Genomic DNA, 12,965 nt, shown 5'->3' with positions numbered 1-12,965 from the left:
GGATAGGGGCTCTATTCGGGATCTCTTTCGCCCTTCCCCGAAAAGAATATAGAAGAGGAGTACTTATCTTCGGAGTATTTATTGTATAACGCGTTTGTTGGCCGTGACGCGGATCATGATCATGATCGTTTTTCTGCTAGCTTGTAATAGATATTCTAGAAAAAACCGAGCAAAAAATAAATAAATAGATATTCTAGAAATATTCTAGAAGGTCTTTGGACTATAAATGAAACACTTCATCTTCCAAACCCACTGGAATCAAGTACATTCAACGCAAAAAGGAGAGAGAGAGTCGAAATATTTGTCTACCTTCGATATTTGCTTTAATCGCTTCAGAAAAAGGAAAACAAATCTGTTTTAATTAATCGCTTCAAAATAAAGAAGAAAAAAAACCGTTTTAATTGCTTCAGAAAGCAAAAAAAAAATACAGTATTTGTTTTAGTTAGCTTACACTTTGGTGAAGGTGGTGGTGCTTTCAAATGGCAAAAATGGTCGTCGATAAGATTTCGTCATCGTCAATATCAGAAGAAAATCATCATCCTTATGCTTTCCATGTTTCTGGACCAACAAATCTTCCTCGTCCTAGTTGGAGAGATATCTTCATCAGTTCTAGATGGTAATTTAATTAAATCTATCTAGCTATACATTAATTAGTTGACTTAAATGAAAACCTGCCGAGAATTCCGACAATTTTTCTTTTTCATCTTCTTAATAAAGTTATTTAATCTTTGTACAGGAAGACAGAGAATCACAAAAGATCTGTATTGGCATGTTTTGTACAAGCAGTATATCTACTCGAACTAGATAGACAAGAGAATAGAACACCGGAAACAGCTCTGGCACCAAACTGGTGGAAACCCTTTAAGTATAACATCATGTCTATTAGCCTCTATATAGTGGTGGGTCATATTTATTTGGTGTTTGTTTTTTCCACTACCTCTACAAAGATAGAGGCAAATCTCTATCTATATAGAGGAAATCAAATAGCACCAATGAGGTGCTATTTTTGAGCCTCTACCTTTATTAAACCTTCAAATGACTAATATATCCTCGAACAAATTTATAATGTCAAAAAATAATTCCTTAATTTAAAATCTAAAATTTTACATGTTTCAAGAAAAGTGATACTTTCGCCCGTTTCAGAAAAAGGGATATTTTCGCGCTGTTTCAGAAAAAAGTGATATTTTGCTCCGTTGCAGAAAAAGTGACACTTTAGCCCCGTTTCAGAAAAAGTGATACTTCCCCCGTTTCAGAAAAAGTGATACTTTCACGCCGTTTCAGAAAAAGTGATATTTTCGCCCCGTTTCAGAAAAAGTGATACTTTCGCATGCTTCAGAAAAAGTGATACTTTCGCGCCGTTTCAGAAAAAGTGATATTTTTGCTCCGTTTCAGAAAAAGTGATTTTTTCCATGTTTCAGAAAAAGTGATATTTTTGCCCTGTTTCAGAAAAAGTGAAATTTTTGCCCCGTTTCAGAAAAAGTGATATTTTCGTCCTGTTTATGTTTTTGCCCCGTTTCAGAAAAAGTGATTTTTGCCCTGTTTCAGAAAAGGTGATTTTTTTTTTCCGTTTCAGAAAAAGTGATACTTTCGCCCGTTTCAGATAAAGTGATACTTTCGCCCGTTTCAGATAAAGTGATATTTTTGATCTGTTTCAGAAAAAGTGATATTTTTACCCCGTTTCAGAAAAAAGTTATACTTTCGCTCCGTTTCAGAAAAAGTGAACATCTTTGATTGTATTTTCTAATACATTTTTTTCCTTTTGGAATTTTTGAACATCTTTGGTTGTAATGGATATTCATGGATTTTTTGAATATTATAAAGGTAAAATGAGAAATATATAAAATTGGATACACAATATAGAGTTGTTAGATAGTGGTCAAACAAACATGATTTTAAGAGAGATTATATAGTGATATTTATATAGATATAGAGGTAAAAACCTCTATATAGAACACTCTACCTATATAGATGAAAAAACAAACGTGTTGTAAGTTATCACAGACACTAATTGATGAAAGAGATGGGTCTATTTTTGGCGCAGTACTAGAATGGGATGGTTTCGCAGCAACGAAACCAAGTGGTGCACCAAGAGTTGTTTTAGCACTCAGAGGGACATTACTAAAACGTCCAACAATATTGCGAGATATCATAGATGATCTTCGGTTGCTAGCATGGGAAAGTTTGGAAGGATCTGTAAGATTTAGTCGTGCTTTAGATGTGTTGAAATCGTCTGTGGATCTATTTGGTAGTTGTAACGTATGCTTTGCAGGTCATTCATTGGGTGCGGGTTTTGGATTTCAAGTGGGTAAAGCATTATTAGTAAAACAAGGTGTTTCTGTCGACACGTATTTGTTTAATCCACCATCAGTTTCTCTTGCTATGACCTTGAGAAAAATTATAGTGAAGGCTGGATTTGTTTGGAAATCATTCAAATGGATGTTTCCGTTTAGTGGCGGTAAGAACAGTCAAACATATTATCAGTGTTGGTTAAATTTCAACACAAAAGTCACTGACAAGCTGGTTAGGACAAGATTAGGAAATTGATGTAATCCTAAGGGAATTAGAAGTCATCTAGTTCTAAGAAAAGGAAAGACATGTAATAAGATAATAGGACTAGGAAAAGGAATTCATAGTTCTATATATATGATCATCAAAGTTGTGGTTGATCATATGAGCAAGATTAGAGCTTGTGTTTAGTTTTGAGAGATTTTCTAAACATCAATAAAGAGAGTTGTCTTTATATAAGCTAAGTTTCATCTTGCAGTTGCCATTAATTGGTATCAGAGCTTGTTTCTGAGCCATGGAAAACGAAACCATCATTGTAGATGCAAAACAGTTCACGCCACCATCAATACAAGTTCCAATCCTCAAACTACACAGTATGGGCCATGAGAATGAAGGTACTGATGAAAATATACAAAGTTTGGGAAACAATTGATCCTGATACATTGGACCCAGACAAAAACAATGTTGTCGTTGGATTACTCTTTCAAGCAATACCAGAATGTCTTGTTCTACAAGTTGGTGAACAGGAAACTTCAAAGAAAATTTGGGATGCAATAAAGGCACGTAATCTCGGAGCTGATCGAGTTAAAGAAGCCCGTCTGCAAACCTTAATGTCTGAATTTGAAAGAGTGAAGATGAAAGACACTGATACTATTGATAGCTTTGCAGGAAAGCTATCAGAGATAGCCTCAAAATCTGCGTCACTTGGACAATCAATTGATGAAGATAAAATGGTAAAGAAGTTTCTCAATAGTTTACCAAGATCCAAGTATATTCATATCATAGATTCTCTCGAACAAGTCTTAGATTTAAAGAAGACTAGCTATGAAGATATAATTGGAAGATTGAAAGCATATGAAGAGAGAATCCTTGATGAAGAAAACAATGGAGAAACTCAAGGAAAACTCTTGTACACAAACTCTTACCAACAAAACTCTGCGACAAGAGGAAGAGGTCGTGGAAGAGGTGGTAGAGTAAACAGAGGTCAAGGAAGGGGAGGAAGGTTTAACTCACAAGATAGAACAACAAGTCAGAATGATCAAAACCAAGGGAAAGAAAAGAAGGATAGATCAAACATTATTTGTTACAGATGTGATAAACCATGACACTTCTCCTCTGTATGCCTGAAAGAATACAAAAGATGGAAGAAGCAAACAAGAATGAAACAAGGGAAGCAGATACAGCTCTTTTCATGCACGAAGTTGTATTCTTAAACGAAGGGAAACTAATACCAAAGAACTACGAATCAAAGGATGGAGAAGAAGGAATCTGGTATTTAGATAATGGAGCCAGCAATCACATGACTGGTAAGAGACACTACTTTTCTGAACTCAATGAGAAAATCAAAGGACAAGTGAAGTTTGGGGATGGATCTTCTGTAGAAATTGAAGGGAAAGGATCAATTCTATTTCAGAGCAAGACCGGAGAACAGAAGCTTGTCACAAACATCTACTTCATCCCAAACTTCCAAAACAACATTCTAAGTTTAGGACAAGCTACAGAAGTTGGATGTGATGTTAGAATGCGACAAGATTATCTAACAGTTCATGACCCAAGTGGAAGACTTTTAGTTAGAGTCTCACGCTCACAGAATAGACTCTACAAGATAAGTCTCATGATTGGAAGGCCATTGTGTCTGAATATGAGACTGGAAGATCAGACATGGAAGTGGCACGCAAGGTTAGGACACATAAGTTTCAGAACCTTAAAAACTATGTCTCAGAACAAGATGGTTCGAGGGATACCACAGATAAACGATGAATCAAGGATCTGTGAATCATGTTTAGTTGGGAAACAAACGCGTCAAGGTTTTCCAGAAGCAACGACATTCAGAGTGTTAGTAAGTCGCGACATGGTGTTTGATGAGACAGCACATTGGAACTGGAAAGAAACTAATGATGGACCAAGTAGGGATCCAGGAATGTTTCACATGAGATGGGGTCAAGTAATTGATGAAGGCGAAGGACCCATAATCATCAATATCAATGGAAACAATGATTTAATCAATAAGAAGAAGAGAATAATGAAAACACTGAGAATAACGAAGAAGTAGAAGAAGAAGAAGAAGAAGAAGAAGAGATCGATGAAATAACTCAACCCATTCCACTGCGAAAATCAACAAGACAGATACAAAAACCACAATATCTGAAGGATTATGTTCTTCAAGCTGCAGAAGAATGTGAGATTATGCTACTTTCTGTTAATGATGAACCAAGGAATTTTCAGGAAGCAAAGGTCTCGACTAAATGGACACAAGCATGTAGAGAAGAAATTATTTCAATCAACAGAAACAAGACTTGGTTTCTAGTTGATAAGCCAGGTGGGGTAAAAGTGATTGGTCTTAAGTGGATCTTCAAGGTTAAAAGAAATGTTGATGGAACTACTAACAAATATAAGGCAAGACTTGTAGGTAAGGGATACGTTCAAGAATCAGGCATAGACTTTGATGAAGTTTTCGCACCAGTTGCTAGACTAGAGACAATTCGTCTCTTAATAGCAGAAGCAGCATCAAACTCATGGGAAATTCACCACTTAGACGTTAAGACAACATTCTTACATGGTGAATTGCGAGAAGATGTGTATGTTGAACAACCAGAAGGTTTTGAAGTAAAAGGACAAGAGCATAAGGTTTATAAGTTATCAAAAGATCTATATGGTCTAAGACAAGCTCCTCGAGCCTGGAATATAAAGTTAGATCAAATCTTAATAGAAATCAGATTTGTTAAGTGCTCTAAAGAAACATCAGTATACAGAAGAGAAGAAAAGGGAACGCTTCTTGTGATTGCAGTCTATGTAGATGATCTATTTTTGACTGGCAACTCCCTTAAGGTGATCAATGAGTTCAAGAGAGAAATGTCATCAAAGTTTGAGATGTCAGACCTCGGAAAACTCACTTATTACCTTGGCATAGAAGTCCATCAAGGAGTAGATGGGATTCAGATTAAACAAGACGCTTATGAAAGGAAAATTCTGAAAGAAGCAAGACTTGAAACTTGTAATCCAACGAAGATACCAATGGAGTTTGGACTTAAAGTTTCAAAGGCACGAGAAGAAGCATAGATTGATCCAACAAGTTATAGAAGAAATGTTGGATGCCTTAGATACTTATTACACACAAGACCAGATTTGGCTTTCTCTGTGGGAGTAGCAAGACGTTATATGCAGAGTCCACGCAAGTCTCATGGTGATGTAATAAAGCAGATATTGAGATATCTAAGAGGAACAATCAGCCGTGGATTGAAGTATGGTCGAGGAGGATCAAAAGGAATTGTTGGGTTTAGTGACAGCAGTCATAATATTGACCAAGATGATGGAAAAGTTACAACTGGTCATATATTTTATCTAGGAGAAGCACCTATTACATGGTGTTCACAGAAGCAAGACACAATAGCTCTGTCATCCTGTGAAGCTGAGTTTATGGCTGCAACAGAAGAAGCTAAACAATCAATATGGCTTCAAGAACTGTTGGGTGAAATCAAAGGAAGAGAACCTGGAAAAGTTCTCATCAAGATTGATAATAAGTCTGCAATTTCACTCACTAAAAATCCAGTGTTTCATGGGAAGACGAAACACATTCACAAAAGGTATCATTTCATACGAGAATGCATCGAGAAGGAGGTCATTAACGTAGAACACATACCTGGAACTGAGCAGAAAGCAGATATATTGACAAAGGCATTAGCTCGGATCAAGTTTGAAGAAATGAGACAACTGATTGGAGTACAAGATATGTCACGGGTAAGGTTGAAGCTTAACAGGGAGAATGTTGGTTAAACTTCAACATAGAAGTCATTAACAAGCTGGTTAGGACAAGATTAGGAAATTGATGTAATCCTAAGGGAATTAGAAGTCATCTAGTTCTAAGAAAAGGAAAGACATGTAATAAGGTAATAGGAATAGGAAAAGGAATTCATAGTTCTATATATATATGATCACCAAAGTTGTGGTTGATCATATGAGCAAGATTAGAGCTTGTGTTTAGTTTTGAGAGATTTTCTAAACATCAATAAAGAGAGTTGTCTTTATATAAGCTAAGTTTCATCTTGCAGTTGCCATTAATCAGTCTGTAAGTATTGGTACAGATGGGGGGAAAGTTTGTGCAGATATCATGAAATGGGTTCCTCGTGTGTATGTCAATAACAATGATTATGTTTGTTGTTATTATACTGATCCTGAAATGAAAGATAACGGCGCAAGTAATTCTGCGGGGAAGGAGAATGCAGACTCAACTCGGGCAAAAGTAGCAGCTGCAAAGATTTATGTGGTGTCAAAAGGAAAGCAAAAAATTTCTGAGGCTCATGGGTTGGAGCAGTGGTGGAAAGACGATCTGGAGCTTCAGCTGGTTCTCAAAAACAGTAAGCTCATAGATAGGAAGCTCGAGTTTTTATACTCACTACCGGTGCAGGCACCACCTCGATGGAAGGCTCACAATGGTTTCGTGTTTCGTCTGTCCCCATCTACTTCGCAAACAGGGTCGGAGCCAGCTTGAAGTATGTATGGGTGTGCCGCTGCATACCCATCCCAGCTGGCTCTCAAGCCCAGTTTTAGCTAACCGAATTTTAGCCGTTTTAGCCCATTTTGCACCCTGAATGTGCCCATTGGTGACTCGCCCACCCATTCCACAAAACCTTGCAACTACTGTAAACTGCATATGTGGGGAAAAAAAACTCATGTAATTTGTTATAAAGAAATTTACTCTGTGTGTGTAGTGTGGTGTGGAGTGGTATGTCCACAGAGAGTCCTTAAATGACGAGTGTGTTCAAGTGATAAATACGCAGTTATTTTTACCGTTCTTGAGCTTCTGTGCTTTTCAGAATTTGTATTGGGGATTTCTTAATCATTTTGGTCAATCTGGTAAAACGGGGAAAACTTTGTTCATTTCTTTTTTGTTTCTGCAAATCATTTGATCCATATAATTTGAAGAAAAAAAAAATCAAGGAAGGCTATTCTAGTGATTCAGAAAATGGAATGCCAGTAACGGCTAGAACACCTCCTTTTGTAATGCAATCAAGAAGAGAATCATAGTGCGCAACAGCTGCACACGGCATCTAGGTTCATCCTGATAGCTTTTGTTAATTTTTCTTCGGCTTATAAAGTCTAGCCCACAGGTGCTTACCGTTGACCATGAACTTGACCTTGTTCTCACCATTAAGTATTTGTGAAATGACTGATTCATTTGTGAACACAATTCTTGCATATTGAGGGGCATCTTGCACCGCGCGCTCAAGCATAACGGATTCCACAACTGGCCCGAGCTTTGATGTGAAGAAACTGAAAATTTCCTCGCGGGAACAGGGAAATCCATTTGAGAAGGTAAGGAACATTGACCTCTGATCTGTGGGAGTTGAAGGCTCTGGCACTGAAAATGGTTTAGCCAATGGGTTCAAGTTGGATTGAAGATTTTGTGTTTGCTTAGAACTGCTAGGTGCCTCCTCCACTTTGTTAGCTTCGTTCTCGGTGAAAATAACATTACAAACGGTCTGCATTATATGATTCAGCCGCTCTAGTAGTTGATACCTGCAGTTGTACAGATCTACACGACTGAAAGGTATTTCAATTAGTCCTGCTAAAAATGGCCTGTCGCTGGTATCAATTGGTTCTGCACCAGGATTTGGAACCAGGTAATTGATAAACGAAGCCGTCTCGTTGAATTTCTGTTTTACGACAGAATCACATTTAGTAGATATTGCTTGAATGAGGTCGAAATACCCCATTTCCTCAAGTACCAACCAGAATGCAATCACAATTTTTGCCAAGAAAGAATTCATTTTCATTTGTCCCACAAGTCTGTTGAATAATCTGCGTTCGCCTGTGTGAAAAAGAAGGAGGTCTGCTGTGGGTATTAAGGTAGCCATTGCACAACTACAGTTGTGAGTATGACGATGGAGATGGAGCAACTGTATGATTCTTTGACGACAGAAGTTTGAACTCAACTGGGGAAGTTCTACAGGTATATAAACATCGGTACGTATAGGAGGTACATTTCAGATACATGCATTTGTTAGTGTGGCGTGCAACATTTAATGAGATTAGATTTCATTTATATGCTATACCAAGTATAGGAACCATTAAAGAGTTGGCTAAATTTGGTTACTAAATCTGTGTATTTTTGGAAAATCCGAGGGGCCTCTTTAATAAATTTAAAGATGATCATTTTAAGAATCCTATGGTAAAAAAAATCTAGTATTAAATTAATCAGCCATATCTTCGAGAAGATCATTAGTAAAGCTATACTGTTTTAATTTTTCTACTGAACTAGATTTTGGCCCATGCTACGCACCGGGCATCTTTTTTTTAACCATATAATATGGGGGCCACATCGCTGTCTTGTATTTTTGATTTTGTGTTAAATTTGTGATTGGGTGTGGCTCGGCTTCGCCTCGCCCCGTTCCTTAGTATTTTTGATTTGGTTTGGCTCGGCTTCGCCTCGTCCCGTCGTTTATTTTTGAGTTGGACAATATTAGCCTGCTGATAATGGTGGAGCTCAAAGACAGGGTTTACATACATAGTTACAAATGCTTAATGACATTTTTGCTCGAGCAGCCTCCTCTTCTCTACTTCAGTTGATCCGTCGTGTATTTCCTGCTTTGTCTTCCTGCATGTATCATGATTTTAACACTTTTGTTGTTATACAATAAAACATGTAGGCAAATTAGTGATGATTAACTAATTATTAGCTAAGACATTTCAACCATACAAAAACATAAAATTACTACCCTTAATTTCTTGGCAAAGGCTCGTTATGTAAATCTGAATAATAGAACACTCGATACACTACGTGACTGCCAGATCATTACGTGACCAAAAATGATATATATGACGACGGGATCATGTAACATTTTAGCCTACTCAAATAAGAATAACATCTGTGGGAGTCGAACCGCACATCTACATGGTTGAAAACCATGTGCTCTTCTATTTGAGCTAAGATAACAAGTAATCAATATAGAAGAAAAAGAATTTAAAGAAAAGATTGTTACCTGAGCTAGTATTTGATATGTAATGTTCAAAATGGAAAGCGACATTTATAGAGAAACGCCTAAGCAATTCCTAAGCAGGTACATACCAATTCAAAATTTTACCTCAAGACTAGACTTCCCATTCTCAAGTCTAGTTACAAAATAGATGAACGGAAATACTAAACTCTGCGTCTGCCTCAACATCCACGTCGTATGAGCCCATGATGAGTTCCAAATTCCTGTAGCAGGTTTTGTTATTATTCTTGAGTCAGATGTTGCACTCTAAAGAAAGTGATTGAATTCCTAAAATTCATTTACTTCCTCCTTAACAGATGTAATATTTCTGCCCTCTCAAAATAACAAGAGGAGGCCTTGTAACCATTTCCAATGATTTTGGCATAACAAATGGAGAACTTAGTTGCACATGAAGAAATAAATATGATGGATTGAAACTCGTTCCATTGAAGGAAAAGAAAACACGGAAATGCAAGTTAGAATAAATGGCATAACCATCTAACAAAAGAAATCCAGCCACGGATACTTACGCCACACATGTTTGTCAATGTTAATGATCAAAACTATAAGTCTTGATTTCTAGTCTACTTATACCTAAGTCTAGGACTAGGATATAAAGTATAGTTGAGCTCAGGACTCCATGGAGATCATCATACAAAGACGAAGAACTACTCAAGGAACTGGTGGAACTTCATCGACTAAAAGTTATGTGGAGACTTGAACTTATCTATCACTTAAAAGTCTATCTACTCTATCTCCTATCTTGAGACAAAAGTCGTATTGCTATATAGACTATGATTATACACATTTGCTATTTCGAGCCGAGTTTATCTCGCTTATCTATTTCTCGAAATATGTGTTAGTAAGCTTTCTCTTTGGCCAAGTTCATCTTTACTAGTGATGAAAGTCATATTAAGTTTCAATTACTTGAAAATTATGTTAGATCATAGATCGGTCGACCTCGCATGCGTTGATATATCAAGCATGTTTGTCAATGTTAGTGATCAAAACTATGAGTCTTGATTTCTAGTCTATTATAGCTAAGTCTCGGACTAGGATAGAAAAGTGTAGTTGATCTCAAGGACTTCATGGAATTTCATCATACAACGACGAAGATCTACACAAGGAACTGTGGAACTTCATCAACAAAAAGGTATGTGGATACTTGAACTTATCTATCACTCAAAAGTTTATCTATATCCTACTTCTTATGAGACAAAAAGTCGTATGTTATATAGACTGGATCATACACATTTGACATTTCCAGCTGAATATTCACTACTTATATTTTTCTCGAAATCGTGTGTTGGTAAAGCGTTTCATTTTGATCAAGTTTATCTTCACCTAGTGGCGAAAGTCATGAAAAGTTTCAATTACTTTGAGAATTGCTCTGACGTGAAACGGTCTGTGAATAACGGTTATATAACGTCCTCTAAGAATATCTCAATGATTGGAATGAGAGTTTAGATTACATAACCATGTATTCCTTAATCCGAAGTTTTCAAACTTTGTTGATTGAGAGAAACCAGAGGAATTGTCTTTGCCAAGTCCGCGAACTCAGTTTGTGAACTCAGCTTGCGAACTGACAGAAGTTCTCTTGCCGAGAATTTCTGCTGGGATTTTCCAAAAACTCGTTTGCGTGTTTAGTCCGCGAACTGGCAGAAGTCTCTTTGCCGAGATTTTTGCTGAGTTTGGAAAACTCTGCCAGTTGCCTTAAGTTCGCGAACTTGTTTGTGAGCTTAAGTGGTTATGATCTAAATATGTGCTCTGAACATGAAACTTAAATTACTAAGGAATGCTTTATGCAAACCGTGGATATAAAGTTCATGAGACGATTTATCGAATCGAATCATCTTTGTTTCAATTGTGTCTTGTGTAGTTATATATGATCCCATAGCAATTGAATAACTCTCTAACTAGTTCATTTGAGTCAATTGAACTAGTTATGGTGAAGAATAACTAGGTTAATATGAATTGCTCATATGGTTAACCTTTTGGGTTACTATGTTGAACCAACATACATACATGTTTGGGCATGGTTTTCACAAACCCAGTAAACGTCTACCCAAGTGTGTGTGACAAGCTAAGTTTTCTATCTAACGGTTGAGAAATATTAGCTTGAATCTAAATAAGGTTTTCATCTAACGGTGAATATGGATTGCTTTGTAACTAAGGCAAAACCCTGATTTGAAGGCTATAAAAGAGACATCTAGCATTGTGCAAAACTAATCCCCACACGTCTGTGTGATACTAGTGCGCTCGCTAGAGTCGATTCTCCTTTAATCTTTGGTTTTCTTCTCTAAAACCAGGTTAACGACTTAAAGACTTCATTGGGATTATGAAGCTAGACCGATACTACTTTTATCGTAGTTGTGTGATCTGATCTTGCATCTTCTATCGTACGGGTACAATCTTTGATTGGATTGAGATCGTGAGAGTTCTCCGATAGGAAAGATAAAGAAGTCACAAACATCTTCGTCTCACTGTTTGTGATTCCTCGACAAGCCGCTTGTGTAGTCAAGAAGGATTGTTGAGAGGTGATTGATTAATCTAGGCTGTTCTTCGGGAATATAAGACTGGATTATCAATTGGTTCCTGTTCACCTTGATTTTATATCTTAAGACGGAATAACACCTAGGGTTTTTCTGTGGGAGACAGATTTATCCTTTGATAGACTTTTATGTGTGAGACAGATTTGTTTATTATCAAGTCTGCGATTTTGGGTTGCAGCAACTCTTAGTTGTGGGTGAGATCAGCTAAGGGAATCAAGTGCGCAGTATCCTGCTGGGATCAGAGGCGTAGGAGTACAACTGTACCTTGAATCGGTGGGAGAATGATTTGGGTTCAACTATAGTCCAGTCCGAAGTTTGCTTGGAGTAGGCTAGTGTCTGTAGCGGCTTAATACAGTGTGTATTCAATCTGGACTAGGTCCCGGGGTTTTTCTGCATTTGCGGTTTCCTCGTTAACAAAACTTCTGGTGTCTGTGTTATTTCTTTTCCGCATTATATTTTATATAATTGAAATAATACAGGTTGTGCGTAAAGATCATGAATTGGAAATCCAACCTTTGGTTGTTGATTGATATTGATTGATCCTTGGACATTGTTCTTTGGTACCGTCCAAGTTATCTCTCTTTGATAAAGACTCGCAGATTTCCATTTGCTTGAATAAAGATCAAATCGAGAGATTGCGATATAAACTCTTTGATATATCTTTTTATTGATTGAGTCTAACTGTCTAGTTGATTCTCATAAAAAGTATATTGAAGTTTGTCCATACAGATTGCTAAGCGAAATATTGGGTGGTGTTGTTAGACCCCCTCTTTTTCAATTGGTATCAGAGCAGGCAAACACGTTAAAGACCTTATAAGTCTGTGTTTGTAGCGATATGATTATGGACGAGTCTATCTCTAATAACGTACCAGTTCATAAATTACCAGATGATTCTAAAAGCTTGGATTCACCTTAGAGAACTGTCACATCTAAG

The 12,965-nt window shown here is 37.1% G+C and overlaps 2 protein-coding genes across 2 annotated transcripts; one reads left to right on the top strand and one right to left on the bottom strand.

Moving 5' to 3' along the window:
- Positions 1-280: 280 nt before the first annotated feature.
- On the top strand, positions 281-6,994 carry LOC113280591 (GDSL esterase/lipase At4g10955-like). Its single transcript, XM_026529200.1, has 8 exons — positions 281-616; positions 737-868; positions 1,989-2,455; positions 3,097-3,102; positions 4,395-4,428; positions 5,736-5,747; positions 5,993-6,003; positions 6,609-6,994. The coding sequence occupies exons 1-8, from the start codon at positions 480-482 to the stop codon at positions 6,992-6,994; spliced, it is 1,185 nt and encodes a 394-aa protein (XP_026384985.1). The 5' UTR covers positions 281-479.
- Positions 6,995-7,431: 437 nt separating this feature from the next.
- LOC113278469 lies at positions 7,432-8,313 on the bottom strand. Its single transcript, XM_026527298.1, has one exon. It carries the CDS (start codon positions 8,277-8,279, stop codon positions 7,578-7,580), a length of 702 nt encoding a protein of 233 aa, XP_026383083.1. The 5' UTR covers positions 8,280-8,313; the 3' UTR covers positions 7,432-7,577.
- Between the last annotated feature and the right edge of the window lie 4,652 nt (positions 8,314-12,965).

This window comes from Papaver somniferum, chromosome 5 (assembly GCF_003573695.1).
Source record: "Papaver somniferum cultivar HN1 chromosome 5, ASM357369v1, whole genome shotgun sequence".
Taxonomy (NCBI): Eukaryota; Viridiplantae; Streptophyta; class Magnoliopsida; order Ranunculales; family Papaveraceae; genus Papaver; species Papaver somniferum.
This window is presented reverse-complemented; position numbering and strand designations above follow the sequence as displayed.